This window comes from Pelobates fuscus, chromosome 1, assembly GCF_036172605.1.
Source record: "Pelobates fuscus isolate aPelFus1 chromosome 1, aPelFus1.pri, whole genome shotgun sequence".
Lineage (NCBI taxonomy): Eukaryota > Metazoa > Chordata > Amphibia > Anura > Pelobatidae > Pelobates > Pelobates fuscus.
In genome coordinates, this window is record NC_086317.1 from 439,459,012 (window position 1) to 439,476,828 (window position 17,817).

The 17,817-nt window shown below is 42.7% G+C and overlaps 1 protein-coding gene across 1 annotated transcript; it reads left to right on the top strand.

Annotated features, from left to right (window-relative positions):
• The first annotated feature begins 7,183 nt into the window (after window positions 1-7,183).
• Window positions 7,184-16,735, top strand: LOC134582943 (homeodomain-interacting protein kinase 2-like). Its single transcript, XM_063439696.1, has 8 exons — window positions 7,184-7,218; window positions 9,184-9,732; window positions 9,998-10,121; window positions 12,615-12,734; window positions 13,078-13,164; window positions 14,610-14,794; window positions 15,528-15,570; window positions 16,322-16,735. The coding sequence occupies exons 1-8, from the start codon at window positions 7,184-7,186 to the stop codon at window positions 16,706-16,708; spliced, it is 1,530 nt and encodes a 509-aa protein (XP_063295766.1). The 3' UTR covers window positions 16,709-16,735.
• The last annotated feature ends 1,082 nt before the right edge of the window (window positions 16,736-17,817 follow it).

A 17,817-nucleotide genomic window follows, 5' to 3' on the forward strand; every position in this document is an offset into this window, starting at 1 on the left:
GGGAGATGCACCCGGTAGACTCCAATAAAAAGTCAAACCGTTAGTAAACAGTGCAGTGTAGTGGTTATGGTACTTGGAATGTAACATTTAACATTGATAATGTTTTTTTTAAAGATGTCATTGATACATTGATGTGAAACCACCCAACTATAAATCTGTGCAATGTCTTGACAATTTACGTTTTTGTTACTTTTTTACTTTATTAAAATCATTACAAATTCTTATGCACTAAAAAATAATTATATGATCTTAGAATTACAAATGTTGAGAATTAAAAAAAAGCACAACAATTTCATGATAAAACACAGAACTCAGAATTAAAACATATACTAAAAGAATGATTGTAAAATGATTCTGTAACCAGTTTCTTGTTAACATCATAATAAAAATTGTTAACCACTTAAGGATGGAGGCAATTGTCAGAGTCCTGAGCTGAGAAGTTGAGCTACATGTCTGTTCAACCATAGTTTACCTCTTTCATATTAACTGCACCCATGCTTATTATATAAGATTCAGGAGAAATAGGGCTTTTAATTCACATCAAATAATTATATATGGAACACAACTTTTTTTTTAAAATTCTTTATTTATACTCAACTGGTGTGAGAAAACAACATCATATAGTACAAATACTGACATGTGAAAAAGGATATAAATGCATGAGCAGACATTGAGACACAATGTACAGCAGTAAATTAAAGGGATACTGTAGGCACCAAGACCACTTCAGCTCATTGAAGTGGTCTGGGTGCAAACTCCCATCACCCTTAACCTTGAGCATGTCATTATTGCAGTTTTTATAAATTGCAATAATTGCCTGCTAGGGTTAACTCATCCTCTAGTGGCTGTCTAAACGACACTGAACGTCCTTACACTATTCATGAGGATTTCCTGCGTCACCGGAATGCCCATAAGAAAGCATTGAATAATGCTTTCCTATCGGCAAATCCTAATGCGAGCGCATGCACATTAGGTCTCCCCCCGCCGACGTCTGACGGAGAATGAATGGAGCGGCGTTGGATTCTGGTTAGTGACTGAAGGGGGTTATTAACCCCTTCTGCACCACAGGGGTGGGCATTGGCAAAGGGGGAAGTTTGAGTGTCAGAAAAACGAGTTTGTTCTCCTGGCACTATAGTTTCCCTTTAACCAGTGAGCTGAAGATTTTTTATATAAATGAATAAACAATAACTAGAAGATCATATCAGTGGCTGGCCTGATGAAAGTGAAATAAAAGGCTATCTCTGGTGCGCTAAGACTTTACTATTGGGATCTCCAAGCTCTACAACGGTGTGATTGCTAGCTTACTTAGGCCAATGGTAAATAAACTAAAATACAATGTAATGAGCGTATATGTATGCCTGTCATCCTTCTGGAATCTATGCATGAAAATGAAGTAACTCCGCACATCAGGCAGATAGCCATAAAGCTAAATATCATACAGTACACATACAAAATAAAATATTATTCTTCTGGGAGTAAAATCAAATGAACTTATAACTATATGTAACTCAGGTCATTCATAATAGAATATTCAGGTGGTGGCCACAACATCCGAGAACGATTTCTGAGCTATAAACGGGGTAACCTTCGCCAGATCCCATTTGAGTGTCTCAGTGGAGGCCCCTCATGGCCCAAGCCTTGACAATGAGTCATGTGGGAGGCTTAGGGTCTCCAAAAGAGCAGCTGCTCCCTGCAGATCGTGAACAGGGTGGGTGGAATCCCCTAGCAGAACTTGCAGTCCATGCGCAGCATTATGAATGATTGTAGGGATCTACTCCATTGCAGGGTGTTTCCGAAGAGGTCTTCAAATGAGTATGGAGAAGTCCTTTGAAAGCTGCCGGCACTGCTGCCAGTGTCAATCCTAGGGTCACAGATGCCTAGGTGCAAACATTTTTTGGCACCTCCATGTGGGCATGGTAATCTTACCCCTCCCCTTTGCAAATGTCTAGACATGCATGTTTATACGGCAACAACTTCACCTCTCTATCTATAAGCCCCACCGATTTTCTAATCAGACATACACTCACTGACAAAGAAGGAAAACACAGGCAGCACTCCAGGATATAGAAGCAGAATTTACTCGTGGGTTCACCACCTCACCAAAATAAGTGCTACACACAGAGCGCCCCCTTGGTGGAAGGCCGGAGCATATGTGCAGGACCTAAGTGCAGGGTATTCTGTTTTTTGATACAATCACTGACAGTCACACACTCTCACTGAGAGAGTCACACTGACAGACACACACATACTCAGTGACAGACACACATACACTGACAGATACACACACACTTACTGACAGACAGACACATACATATTCACTGACATGCATACTCATTGACACACACAGTCACTGACAGACACACAATACTACAGCACACACACAGTCACTGACAGACACACAAACCAGCACACACACACACTGACAGGCACACACACTTACTGACAGACAGGCACACATACTCACTGACAGACAGACACACATACATATTCACTGACATGCATACTCATTGACACACACAGTCACTGACAGACACACAATACTACAGCACACACACAGTCACTGACAGACACACAAACCAGCACACACACACACTGACAGGCACACACACTTACTGACAGACAGGCACACATACTCACTGACAGACAGACACACATACATATTCACTGACATGCATACTCATTGACACACACAGTCAATGACAGACACACAATACTACAGCACACACACACATTCACTGACAGACACACAAACCAGCACACACACACACTGACAGACACACACACTTACTGATAGACAGACACACACACTCCCTGATACACATTCACTGACAGACAGACACACACACACACTGACAGACACACACACACACACACTCACTGACATACACACACTCACTGATCGACACTCCCTCACTGCGGCAAGCTGCCTCCCTCTTCTCCTCCAACCCCCCCAGGCAAATATCGGCAGAATAGGCACCTACCATTCAGGTAAGCTCGTGCCTGCTCTGCCTTCCTGAATTAGCGCCACTTTGGGGGCACCCTAAGCTGGACAGTTGGCCACGTGTGACAGGGCTCCCCTAAGCACCCCCCACCTTTAGACTCAGCCCTGACTTCCGCCTTATCTCTACTGTTGTGAAAACGCACCACTAGATCTCTGGGTGCGACATCCAGTGCCCTCTGGGGTTTCGGGAACCTGACGAGCCAATCAAAAGTGGTGCTTTTGGCTTGTTTAACTGCCAGCAAGGACCCCATCAGTATGTGTAGGAGCTCAGTCATTGGAATTTCTTCCAATATGCCTCTTATCTTGAGGTTATTATGGCGCCTCTTGGTTAAGCGTTACAATTTTCTGAGTGTATTTCTCTGATGTGGGCTTCCTATAAAATATAGAGCTCAATTTAAAATTCTGGTTCTTGCTTTCAAATCTCTACATAATGCTGCTCCCACCTATCTATCCTCCCTTATACACAAGTATGTCCCATCTAGGCCCTTACGATCTGCTGAAGACTTCTGTCTGTACTCCCACCTCTGATGCTCGCCTTCAAGATTTCTCGAGGGCTGCACCGTTCCTGTGGAACTCGCTTCCCTCCTCCGTTAGATGCTCACCCAGTCTCCACTCCTTAAAAACCCACTTCTTCATAAAAGCCTATCAATTAAACTGTTAATAGCTCCTGACTGATTCCTCTTCTGCAACTGTCACTAGTCTAATACTATCCTTACCTTTTTGTGTCATTTTACCCCACTCCCTCTAGCATGTAAGCTCATTGAGCAGGGCCCTCAACCCCTCTGTTCCTGTGTGTCCAACTTGTCTGGTTACAACTACATGTCTGTTCGTCCACCCATTGTAAAGTGCTTCGGAATTTGATGGCGCTATATAAATATCATAATAATAATAATAATAATGTGACCTTTACCGATCCCAAGCGACTTGCAAGGCCTGTTAAGTCTATGCAGAGTGATGCCACATCTGTCTTAATAGTCTTGTAGAGGTCACTAAGCAGCTCCTTCAGAGTCGCAGCTGTCATAGGCATAGAATCCACACTCTGTGGGACTGTCTGTCTCTGTGGAGGAGGTGGTAAGTCAGCGTTCCCCTTACCCAGCAACAACTCCTCTGAGGAGTCTGAGAAGTCATCAAGGTTGGCTGCCATCTTGGGCCCATGCACACCATGCACCTGCTGGAGAAGATCTTCAATATTTATGCCCGGTCTGGGCTTGTCTAATTTCTGCTTCTTTGTATTGCAACCCATGATAGGTTGCAGGGCAGAATTCCCTGTTTTGGGTGCTGTAACAGTGTAAAAAAACTGTATATTATGTAATTAGATAAGGAGCCCATCAATAGAGCCTCCGTCTGGTTCAGCTGCTAAGCTAATGTAATATTAATAAAATCTAAAAAATAGCTGTTATACTTGCACTATAGTTCCCATTAGTGCCCCCACCCCCTCCCCTACACCCACTCAGCACTTACTTGAATCCCTTGGCGCTTGCATTAGGCTTCCCCATAGGAAAACATTGTATCAATTCTTTCCTATGGGGATTTAGCAGACGGTGATGTTCTCATGCACAGCATAAAGACGTCCAGCATCAGTTAGGCGACTTTTGGAAACAGAATTGATTAAAGGTGAGTTTGGAGGAAACGCTTTAATTTCATTAAAATATGAAGATTATATGTAAATTAGAACCATGCCTTCTTATAACTATACTGCTCCAGGAAGTGAGCATTTTACAGAGACAGGGTACAGACAATCAATGGTTCAATACAGGGCAGGGAAAAAAATTAGGTCTGGGCATTTTTCAATCAGAGCGGCCCCCTAAGAAGGGGGCGGGGCCAGAGAGGGTGTGTTTTGTCATCACTAATGACAAGCACGCCCCCTCTCAAAGTGAGCATGTTGGTTCAATGCGCAGAGCCCCGTGAAGAGCTCTGGCATTAGAAAAAGGCCCTGAATTTGTTCTGCGCAGCGCAAGCAAATTTAATAACATGCTTGCGCTGTGTTTGCTTTTAAATTGTCTCTGGTGTCTCCACAAGTGGGATACCAGTGGACAAAATGGCCAGGAAAGTGTATGGTGCATATGTTCGGAGCCTGCTTGAGGGATTGCATGTGTGTAGAGTGTGGTGTGGTATTGTGTAAATAGGTCGATTTCATTTGTGTTTGTGGTGGAATATGTGTGGCTAGGGGCTGAAGAGAGTGTGTGTATAGGGGGCATAGTGTTATAGGGGATGTAGCGAGTGTGTGCATACGGGCTGTAGTGTGTGTGTGTAGGTGACGTACTGTGTGTAGGGGTTGTAGAGAGGGTGTGTTTAGAGAATGTTGTATGTGTTGGCTGACAAGGAACGTAGTGTGTGTGTAGGTGGTGCAGTGTGTGTGTGTGGGAGATCTACTGTGTAAAGGACCCAGAGTGTGTATAGGAGATTTTGTGTGTGTGTGTGTGTGTGTGTAGAGGATTAAGAGTACATATAGGGTAAGGGATCTAGCGTGTATCTGGAGCGTAATGTGTTTAGTGGTGCAGTGTGAGGGGTGCTGTAGTGTGTGTGTACATATATATATATATATAGATAGATATTTATTTATTTGGATGTTTTGTATGTGTGAGGGGCGCAGTGTGTGTGTATATAAGAGGGGTGCTGTGTGTGAGGGTGTTTTTATCTGCCGTCACATTCTAGGTTTCTAATTTTCTTTGTCTGTTAACTCACTGAGGGTTATTTTATATATTATATATATATATATATATATATATATGTGTGTGTGTGTGCTGTATATGTGTGGGAGTGTGCTGTGTGTGTGAGCGAGGGTGCTGTCTGTCTGAGGGTGCTGTGTGTGAGTGAGGGTGCTGTGTGTGTCTGGGGGTGATGTGTGTCTGAGGGTGCTGTGTGTGTCTGGGTGCTGTGTGTGTCTGGGGGTGCTGTGTGTGTCTGGGTGCTGTGTGTGTTTGGGGTGCTGTGTGTGTCTGGGTGCTGTGTGTGTCTGGGGGTGCTGTGTGTGTCTGGGGGTGCTGTGTGTGTTTGGGTGCTGTGTGTGTCTGGGGGTGCTGTGTGTGTGGGTGCGCTGTGTGTGTCTGGGTGCTGTGTGTGTCTGGGGGTGCTGTGTGTGTGTCTGGGGGTGCTGTGTCTGTCTGGGGGGGCTGTGTGTGTTTGGGTGCTGAGTGTGTCTGAGGGTGCTGTGTGTGTCTGGGGGTGCTGTGTGTGTGTGTGTGAATGTATTTTTTATTTAAATATTTTTTTATTAATAATAAAAAAAAAGGTTATACCCAGGGGAGGGGGGGAGCCGTTCTGCCTGGGGGGGGTGCCGTTCTGCCATCCTTCCCTGGTGGTCCAGTGGTGAGAGTTCACTCTCGCGAGATCTGAGCGTTGCCGCGGTAACCACGGCAACGCTCAGAATCCCGCGAGAGGACCCGGCGGACCTGCTGGCTAGAGATCCGCTGGTCCTCTCTCCTGCCTCCCTCCCTCACACCCCAGCAAGCGGCCGCCTGTAACTGCCTCTGGGCCGGTGAGGGAGATCCCCACCGGCCCATGGAGGCACACAGCAGGGCTGGCCCTCGGGTAGCGCTGGCCCTGCAGCGCCCGGCTGGGGAGATCTTGTAATCTCCCCTGCCGGCCTCGGCCCCACGGCCATCGCGGCGCACCGGGCATTTGCCCAGTATGCACTATGGCCAGTCCGGGCCTGGTTTAACATCATTTATCTATATTGTGTTCACTGACAATAATTTCACTTCTAGCTGTACTTTTTACTTTCAAAGGAGCAGCCACTCAGAAGACAGCTTTGATTTCAAAGATATTTATTTTTTATTTGTACTTGTGTGTTTCATGTTTCTCCCTATATTTGTCATTGCAAATTTAAGAAGTCAAATGTATAGCCGGTGCACGTAATGTCTCAGTATATGCACAAATATATCTCTGTGCACTATGTTATATAATACATGTTCATATCGGGGTATTATTGGCTCATCAGAACCTCTCAATGCTTGAAACCAGCAAACCATGCATGAACATTCAAATCTACCTCACAGCTGATGTTACCTAGCAATAGAGCAGACAAACAATTGCAAAGTGGGATTATGATGTAAAGTTATGATGTATCTGGGGTTCATTATCTGTTATATCCAGAGCTGAGTAAGCAGTGATTAACAGTTATTCCAGTGATTGGATCAATTTAAAAAACAAGCAGTATTTAAAATGGAGGAACACTCCAAAATGTCTGAACCCGAGGAGCAACACAGTGACTTGCAGTAGGTTTATATTAAAATAGTTTATTTTATATATAGCTAATGTAGTAATATTGTTAGAAAGCAAGTTCTTAAAAACTAGTGTAACGGAGCTCCGTGTACTCCGACCGAGTACCCTCCGTTGATGGATGCTCCTAGCGCTTACAGAGGACTCCAAGCACTGCAGACGACACCACAACCACTGCAGGCTCCACAACCGCCGTAGCTTAACTAGAGCCTCGCCGTCTTCCTTCCACCCTGGATCGCATTCTGTCCTCCAGGACCGTGTGGAGAAGACCTCTCCTCCAGGAGAGCGTATCCGGAACAGGCTCTTAAAAGAGCTAAGTGATTAAGCTCAGGGGAATATGCAGAGCATAGCAATCCCCAGTGTGATATAGCAGTTCCCTCCAATAACGAGACAAGGCTACGTATTGAGGGTCAGAAGAGGTCTCTGGTCTGGAACACCCAGCCTGCTTTTTATTACAGTTGTGCACATACAGGACACACCCAGGGGGAGGCATAAAACAACCAATCAAGTAACAGTACAACCCACACATCCCCTCCCCTCAGATAAGCAATTAACATAATTATTACATACAGTAAAAATACAGTTTCCACACATACTCTGTAACTTTAAAACCATACATCACATTCACATAAAAATACATATCCACAATCAATCCATTCAGGGGAACAACATATTAAAAAATGGCATGAATCAGACCAGGGGTACAAAAGTTAGTAAAGTATCTTTTAAAACCCCTGTCAGCATGGCTTTCCAGTTTAGACCGGTTTTACAGAGTCTTCTCTCCTGGAGACACAATGGAGAAGTAATCCAATTACCTCCCAGTACAGAGACAGACTCCATTGAGCACATGGTTGCAAAAAGACATAAAACACTTTAAAATACATAAAGTCCCCTTTTACACATAACACACAGACATTTCACATATCCCCAGATAGCTGGGATCTGAGCGCACAAAACTACCGAATAGCGTGCAGATCCCACCCACACAGCTCAACCGCCATGGAGCCGAAGTCTTTAACTACACGAATGGGCTCCATGGCATAGCTATCTGCGTTAACACATTCCCATAAAGTCTGGTCCATAGTCCAAAGGCAAGAGGCGGGCAATCAGCCCCCTCCAAGGACACTTGGCGAGGTCGGTTTCGCCACACCCAAATGTAAGTTTTACAGGGCAATACAGTCCAGGGCCATACTCGCAGGGGAGGAGGCAGGCAACCAGGCCTCTCCAGGACAAAGTGGCGAAGGGCACTTCGTCACAACTAGATACAATTAATTTAAAGGACAGACAATAACAAAATGACAGCTCATGAATGTGTGCTTGTTTACACGTGCATCCAGTTCTACAGGTTAATATTACTGAGTGATACTTCGCAAAGTTTATTTTCAATTCAATGTCCACTACTTATATTATGACCCTTGACATTATAACCTTGGGGCACTTGTTGGTTGCTATCAGAACTTTCTTCTGTATATTAATGCTAATTTACTAACTGAAAAACTACTCTCCATTCAGTTGCACCTCCACTGGTGGAATTTGATTGGCATAACTACAATAGATTGTAGTTAATCATTATGGTTTTACCCCACAGATTACGATCTCAACACCGCTGATGTGAAATAGTCTCTACTTCATATCCCTTATTTCTCTAAAACAATTGCCAACTTTAATAAACGCTTTTAATTACACTAAAAGGTATGAAAGTGAAAGGACCACATTAACGTTTAAATAGGAGGGAATTTGCATACGGACCCCTTTAGGGACTGAGAGGATATTGAAATTAACAGACAGAACTAATGAAATTTCAGAAATGCAAGGTGTTGCACAAATTTAAATATTGAGCTTTAAGAACAAATCATCACATTATTAGCCTGCCAAGCTTGATTTAGATGGTTTTATACTGTGACTGAAACTGTGACTGTAGCATTGGGTTCAAATTAACCTGTTTCCTGTTTTTTCCGCAGTAAATTAGAGGAACATGAAGTCCTGTATTCCGAGACTAACGATTATGAAGTACAAGAACTCTTGGGCAGTGGCACCTTTGGGCAGGTTGTAAAATGTGTGAAAAAAGGAACCAGCGAGAAAGTGGCCATCAAAATGTTAAAGAGACGCCAGTATGTCGCTAAAGATGCACAAGCTGAGATAAACATCCTGACCCAGCTGAACAAAGAACGCCCAGACGAATTCAATGTCGTCAAAACCTTTGAGTTTTTCCTGTACAACAATATCATCTGCCTTGTGTTTGAGATGCTAGATATGAGTCTCTTTGACTACATGGTATCAATTGGTGGCTCGTTTCCTGTGAAAATGATCCGCCCTGTCGTGGCACAGGTGGGCACTGCACTGGCAAAGCTCAAGAGAATGGGAATAATCCATTCAGACTTAAAGCCAGACAACATCATGCTGGTGGACAATTTCACGCACCCATTAAAAGTCAAGGTGATAGACTTTGGGTGTGCATTACATGTGTCCGAGGCTCGGTGTTCGCGTTATATACAAGCAAGATATTATAGGTAAGAGACATTCATTACGTATAATTTACATTTCAATTAAGCTAGTCAGTTTATTAAATTAGTTTAAAGAATAATGTTAATCAGATCGGGTTCATTTTTCTGTCCAACAGTTTTTACGTTATATTTAGCAACATTAGTGAACCAGTTTATGGATTCTGGAGGAGTTTATCTCTACACAGTCACTCAGTGCACTTACAGTGGGCATGTTTTATACAGCTTTCCCAAGGCCTATCCTTCTTATATCTCCCTCTATTGTAAATTGCAGGTCTCCAGAAATTATATTGGGATATCCATTCTGTGAGGCTATTGACATGTGGTCTTTGGGGTGCATTGTGGCGGAGCTCTTCACAGGATGCACTTTATATCCTGGAGCATCTGAGTATGATCAGGTGAGTGCAAAGCCAAAATATATTTATGTCTAATTGTATGTTAAGGTCTCAATCAGGAATCCACAATGAATTCAGATAGAAAGTTACTGTGTAGCTGTTTTATTTCATTGTACTGTCATGGGAGTCTTATTGTATGTTAAGGTCTCAATCAGGAATCCACAATGAATTCCGATAGAAAGTTATTGTGTAGCTGTTTTATTTCATTGTACTGTCATGGAAGTCTTACCCCAACACGCAGGAGAGTGGAAACACACAAAAGGTGAATCCAAATGACATATTACCGAGCCTTAGAATGGCCAGACTTAACGTAGTAGTACAGCAAGAAACAAGGTCAAAGTAAACCAAGGTCAGGAATACAGAAATACTGGTCCCTTTAAGGGCGTGACGTCATGGCAAATAGTTTTATTTATAGGGGCTGCAGGGAGGTGAGTCATTTCTATTCGGGCCGTCCGGCCTGAGGAACTACAGTAATGCGGCTATGCGGTGCCTTCTGCCCGCGTGGCTCGAAGAGGAGAGCGGTTGTGGGTGCTAGGCACTGGTAAGTTTGTGACATGTACAGACAGATGTGCAATGTTAAACGGAATTAGGGATGCACCGAAATTTCGGCTGCCAAAATTTTCGATAGAAAATGGGTCAAAGCTGCCAAAAATGTGGGCAGTGTGTCTTGTCAGGTTCAGGTCCTCAGTACCCCACATTGGGAGGGGACCCTGCTGCTTGCCCTGTGTGCCGCCGGGTGCAAGGCCCCTCCTGTCTGCCCGGGGAGAGAGTCAGTACAGTCTGCAGCTCTGCAGGGTGTGAGCTGCAGACTGTGCCGTAACATTTAAACCACCGCACACCTAGATTAAAACCATGTCAATTCCCACAATCGGTGGCTCCCAAGCCGCCTCCCAGAACTGCTGGAAATCATCACTGCCGCTATCTGAGTCCTGCGCTCTGCTAGTGGGCACTGCCATTTTGCAGCCGGGTCACATGTCTGTGACAGGGCCGCGCACCGTCGCTCTGCTACTTTCTACCAATAAGTGACGTGTGAGCAGTGGGACAGCCTGTGGCTGTAGGTGGTGCTGGTGGAGCTGGGCACTGTACAGGTGAGTTACTATGACAGGAAGTCACCGGGAGCCATACCACACCCGCAGCCTGGTCTGGGGCTAATCCGGATATGTGAACTGCTGGCTAGACAGCTCATAACTAAACTTATTATATTCTGCCACTTCCTGGGGGTTTATTATTAATCAGTATCAGTATTCCCCTTCAATCCCCCATCAGCTGGCCGGACAGTGTGCTCCTTCTCACAGTGTGTACTGAATGTATGATATGGTATCTGTCATGTACACAGATTAACAGGGATTAAATAAATTTAATAGAAAATCATCACCATTTAATGCAATTTAAAGTGATTTGGGATCTAAATAGCACAAATAAATCATTAGATAAAGGGATAATAAATATATATCCTAGTAAGCAAAAGTAAGCTTGGCAAATTTAGTGTCATTCTTGTCATTCACTTCTCAGTTTGCTATTTACTAAGGACCAAATGCAGTCAGGTTATCAAAAAATAAAATAATAAATCTCATATTTACTAGTTGCATATCCTGTTGAAATATACATGGTTATTCACTAAAGAAAAAAGTCATTTTTTGGTTTCGGTTTTCGGCCAAGGGCATCCTTAATTTTCGGTTTCGGACCAGAATTTTTATTTCGGTGCATCCCTAAACAAAATGGTCAATTTTCAATTAAACTTAAATAGGTTTATTCACTAAACAGGGAATTGTAGTGAATTAAAGGGACACTCCAGGCACCCAGACCACTTCTGCCCATTGGAGTGGTCTGGGTGCCAACTCCCACTACCCTTAACCCTGCAACTGTAAATATTGCAGTTTTCATAAACTGCAATATTTACCTTGCAGGGTTAAACCCTCCTCTAGTGGCTGTCTACTAGACAGCCACTAGAGGGCACTTCCGGGTTTACAGCACAGATTTTTCGCTGAAATACCCATAGGAAACCATTGCCGGCCGCGCATGTGCAACAGTTCTCCCCTGCCGGATGACGTCGGCGGGGGAGGAGTGTGGGCAGACCCTGAACCAGTGCCGAGGGACATCGGTTTTAACCCCTTCAGCAACCTGGGATAGGGGGTGGGAGGGAGAGGGGACCTGCAGTGCCAGGAAAATGGTTTGTTTTGCTAGCACTCGAGAGTCCCTTTAAAGATACAAAATTGCTAAATTTAGGCAAAAGTGCAAATTTAGAAGAGTTCTCCAACCCAACTGAGGTCAGCCTGTATGTTGGGATATGGTTATTAATTATACTCCAGATTTTAAAGTTGATAATATTTGTATTTTAACAGAGCTGGAAAAAAATGCCAAATGAGTATCCCTCTGGCAAAGAAAAGGATAATGTTAGGTATCGATCAGTTATGAAAATCCAGTTATTCAGACAGCATAGAAGCTGGTGATTATGGGTATCTTACGGTACATGAACCTCTTGCTTCCTTCCTGCAGATACGCTACATCACAGAGACCCAGGGTTTACCTGATGAAAACATGCTCAACAGGGCAACAAAGACCCATCTTTTCTTTAGAAGACACAGATATTACCAGCATTCTTTATGGAGATTGAAGGTGACACCTTAACCTTACCATGCTTAACCTCATTTATATAAAATAAAATTCAAGACAAGGGAATAAATAAATCCTACAATATGTCCCAGCTCATGATCTACCATGATGCAGTTAAAGCAATATTCCTATTTAATTTATTTTATTTATTTAACTACAACATGGTAATAAAAAAAATAATAACTGTGTGACTCTGAGGAAAGCTACTTAGTAAGTAAATGGCAGGACATTTAATGGTTCCGTACCTACATTATCAGGAATCTCATTGGGACACTGGAGAATGCCACAGTGAATGATTTTCTCCTTCCAGAAACTAATCAAAAATCCTTTTTGTCCTCTTCTCTAGATTAAAGACCGATACGAATGGGAGACTGGTATTAAACCGATAGAAAGAAGGACAAATATCTTCAGTTGTCTTGATGACTTGGCAAAGGTACTGTATTCCTGGGGCTCTCCTACTAATCTAAAATAGAATGTTACACGGCATCTTTCCTTCACCCATGTAATATTCTCTACAATATTTTGGATACTTTAAAACTGCTTGGTTGGTCAAGCACAGACAAGACAGCAGAGCAATCTCTTTGTGCTTAATGTTAGTTGTGAGGAGCAACAAGAGTGATGGCAAAAAGTGTATGTGCATGGTTTATACGGGGAGTCCATGTGTGTAGGTAGTGGTTATTGTGTGGTGCTACCCATTATATCCCCCAACCCATTCCCTTCCCCCCAATCAAAACTAAGAAACATATATGTGGTATAAACAGGCCACAGCTTTTATTTATAAATTAACAAGCATATTTATTTGAACCAACCATAAATAATTTTTTAGATATGATCCTGGTTTAACTCAAACTCGTCCTTGCCAACCGTACCATAATCCCTCTAGGGTACACCCCCCACCGGGGCATCTGCCCTCCCCCCTTGTCTAAGATACCTGGCCTTCACCTTGGTCTTCCAATTCCACATGCCAACCCCTGGCCACCTTTCCTGGCACAGAGGGCACGCCCAAATACCCAAACATTTTCCGAGGTTAGGGGAGGGACCCGACCCAGCATTCCTTCTTCCACTGTACTCCTTTTCCCCATTGGTTCGGCAAGGACCATACCCGCCGGCTGTGACAAGAAAAGAAATTAATAACACACAAAAGATAACAACACAAGAGAAAAGGGGAGGGAGGGAGGGAAATTGTTACCTCGCCGTTAGTTTTAAGATGGCTGAGGTAAGGGGACAAAATGGCCGTTATTTATATGACCCCACCCAACTCCTTTACCTAAATGACACCCCCATTTGTTACACCCACCACACCCACACATGCCTCCTATCCGGCTAGCTTTCAGCCCGCCTCCTCTGGGCCTTAAAACATTGTGCACCTTGAGATAAACACATTTTAAAACTTTAATCACCTCTGCTTATATGTACTACAGTTTTGCAGCAATTTAATGAAGTTACCCTTTTCCTTTTTGATTCTGATTTTTTAAATGTACCTTTTTAATTTGGAAAGAAGCTAATTTACCTTTTTAAAGCTGAAAGAAGCAAGGTGAACTGTTAGTGTGGGACTCACGTGTTAGGTTTGCCTTGACATGGCAGGTGAGCTTACACTCAAGTGGCCACCAGAGATAATAAAAACCTCCAGTTATTTAAATGTGCATAGGGATTTGGGATAGTGTGCAAGTAACTCTTTTCTTTGTTCAATTTAATGATCTGTCTAGAATCCCAAGCAGTGTTGCCGTTGGCTTGATGGTAATTTACCGAACACTATAGAAGTTAGGAGGTAGAGAGCAATGAGAATCAATCACTGATAACAATTGTAATTTTAGATATTGTTATGATTATAAACCTCACAAAAAATGATCTTCTAATACATGTCTTCTTTCTCTTTAGAAAAATATACAGTCAGAGCCAGAGATAGGTGGGATAATGGTGGAGATGGGAGACATGTGGCAGTGTGTTGATCTCATAAAGGAGATGCTTACCCTAGAACCAGAGAAGAGGATAACTCCCATAAACCTTCTCAGCCATCCTTTCATCACCATGGTTCATCTCAAGCACTTCTCACAGAGTCCATAGTAAGTAATTTTCTTCGTTCACTGGAAAGCTTGCTTGGAAATGGTGGGAAAGTTGGTATCAATGTGGGAGTAGGAGGATTAATTAAATTCATAAATAGTATAGAAAGTTTTTTTCTGCCTCTTGTGAGCGTTGATACTTCAAAGGAGAGAGAAACAAACCTGGAATGGACCGGGAGTGGACTAGAGGTGGCCAAATTTACTATAGTTAAAAGACATAGACATAAAATACATAGTATCAATGGTAGCATTCTATTTTTAATTTTGTATTTATATAGCGCCATCAGATTCCGTAGCGCTGTACAATGGGTGGACTAACAGACATGTAATTGTAACCAGACAACTGGATGTACAGGAACAGAGGGGTGGAGGGCCCTGCTCCATGAGCTTACGTTCTAGAGGGAGTGGGTTATAGTGACACAAAGGGTAAAAGTAGGGGTACGAAGTAGGTTGTTAGAAAAGTATTAATTGAGGGCTTAGTAGGTAATTTGTGACAGTTGCAGGAGACAGTTTGACAGAGAGCTGTAGTGGAGGTAGGGAGAAGTGCTAAAGGGAACCCAGGTAAGATGTCAAATCAACTCTAAAACTGTTTTATTTCTTTTCCTTGTCGATTGTTCCCATCCAACGACAACTTTCCACTTTTTCATTTCATTGAATGTATTTCATTTCCTTTTTTCTACATTACATTTTTCCTTTCCATATAATTACATCTCTCTGTCCTTCTCGCTTTTTACAGTGTAGAATCCTGCCTTCAGGACATGGAGGTCTGCAAATGTCAGGTGAGTGTATATTGCATTGTGAATCATAGTAAAAAATAAAACAAACAAAAAAATACTTTTATACTTTTAAAGGGATCCTATAGTGTCAGGAAAACAAACTTGTTTCCCTGTTTCCCTGGCACTATAGGTTTAAAATGTGCATTACTCCCCCCCCCCCCCCCCACCCCCCATCCCCCATCCCATCCCATTTACCTGAATCCAGCACCAATGTCCCTCAGAGATGAAGTGTTCTGGGTGCCTATAGTGTCCCTTTAAACATTTGGCTCAAAAACAATCTTTAATTTTAGCATGACCTTAACTCTGTAACTTTGTGCATACCTGTGTAAGTACTAAGGCTTTTTATTTTAATATGTTCAATAAATAGACTCTGGCCAATTATTATTGATGGGCCAATAAAAGCATTTGCGTGTAGGGGGATTTCTTTAATACAATTATCATGGGTGGCCAAAAATGCAGATCCCTGGGTGCTAGAGACATGTCATTGGCGTGAAGATTATTCTGGCTAAGCATTATATGTTCCCCTCCAGCATATAGGATGGGGATCACTATTCATAATCATAGTTATAACATAAACATAGACATAAAGCAGGAAAAGGTATAATATTCTATTTTACTAAATACATTCTTAGCAGCTTTCTATTTTATATTCCTCTGTATATAGAGATATCATTATATATACAATGTAACACTAACACTATCGTTTCCCTTTAAATGAATACATTCTGACACTTTGTTTTTGTTTCACGGGTAGCCGGCTCAAGATGAAACAATCAAAGTTGAAGAAACCTATGAGGATAATATGGAGGATATAGAACCTGACACTCCAGCTCAGAGTGAGAAGGAAGCATCCAATGAGAACATAGTAGAACACCTGAGTGACTTAAACGACAGCGACAAAGTTGAGAATGAGGGAAACAAACAGAGACAGAGGGGATCCCGTCTGAGACAGACGTTACGAGCTCTGCGCTGCCGCTTCTCCAACACTGACCGCAGCACAGAGAGAGAAGCAGCAGCTTCCATCCACTCCTCGCGGCCATCGGAGCGCAGGGCAGGATTGCTGCAGAGCTGTGTCAGCGGCCTGTCTAAAATAAGAAGGAAGTGGAAACAAAGAACCGCAACTGTCCATCCATTACCATAAATTTCAATAAAATATTGACTATATCATCATCTGTCAAAGGTCCCTTTAGTTACATATAAAAAATGAGATTCTTATCACATTGTGGTGATTTAAGATTTATTGAAAACACTTTAATCCTGTCCTAGATCTGAGATTCTCATCCCGAGGTTGCCAGCCATTGGCAGTAAAGCAGGAGCTATGACTATCTCAGTACTGAGCCAAAAGCTAGTCAGTACATCCATGTGTCAGCTTCTTCTTCCAGCCATGGAAAAAGTATGGTCCGTGTGTAGTCGGCAATCAATGGACTTTCTGTGATTGGCCAAATCGGCCCACATTGGACTGCTATGGCAGTGGCATACTTGGAAGTACTTCCCAGCACAGCAATATACCATGACACATTGTTTGAAAACCATGAATATAACATTAATTTGCTACAGTAATCTTTACACCATCTCTCTTTCTTTCTCAGGCCCAAAAACAAATTGATTCATAAACTTTTCTGGAGCAGCAGTATTTAATTTTCTGCTTTAGGAAAGTACAAATTGCTTGCCCCTGTTACCCTTGGCAGATCCCCAATGGTTCGCTTAATATTCTCAAGATCCATATCAATGTGATATCACCAAGCTCCGCGATAAAGCCTACTATCAAAGAACAGCTTCCGAGTGAGAAGTGACTGTGCTGAGATGGTCTGCAATTGGGAGAGCATGATGTCATTAACACTAATGATGTCATGATAAAAAAGACCACTTAATGAAATCGTGGGGCCAATCCTACAGAAATTGAATATTATAAAAGTTCTAGTGGAAATAAAAACATGTTTAGGGTTATTTACAAAAGTGAGAAATTAAAGTGAATTCCAAATTTAAGGTCAGAGTAGCTCAACAAAAAGCATAGCAGATTTTACCAGTCCAGGTATTTTTACCTTAAATTTGAAATTCACTTTGAATTCACATTTAAGTGAACAACCCTGTTTTGTTTTGTTTTTTATAATACAAAGAAAACACAACAATGCAAACAAAGCAATAGTACAATTCTTTGGTGTTTGGAAGTGAAACCGAACTTGAATTTGTATGAGCCCAATGCGATACGGTTTCCTAAGTGTGAAAAACGGCCTTGATGCTAGTTAGTAA

Bases quoted from the DNA above. Each gene is read 5' to 3' on its own strand.
- LOC134582943 (XM_063439696.1), top strand. From the start codon at position 7,184: ATGTCTGAACCCGAGGAGCAACACAGTGACTTGCA. The intron at 12,735-13,077 runs GTGACACCTTAA...CCTCTTCTCTAG, and splicing joins ATTCTTTATGGAGATTGAAG to ATTAAAGACCGATACGAATG. The intron at 14,795-15,527 runs GTAAGTAATTTT...CGCTTTTTACAG, and splicing joins CACTTCTCACAGAGTCCATA to TGTAGAATCCTGCCTTCAGG.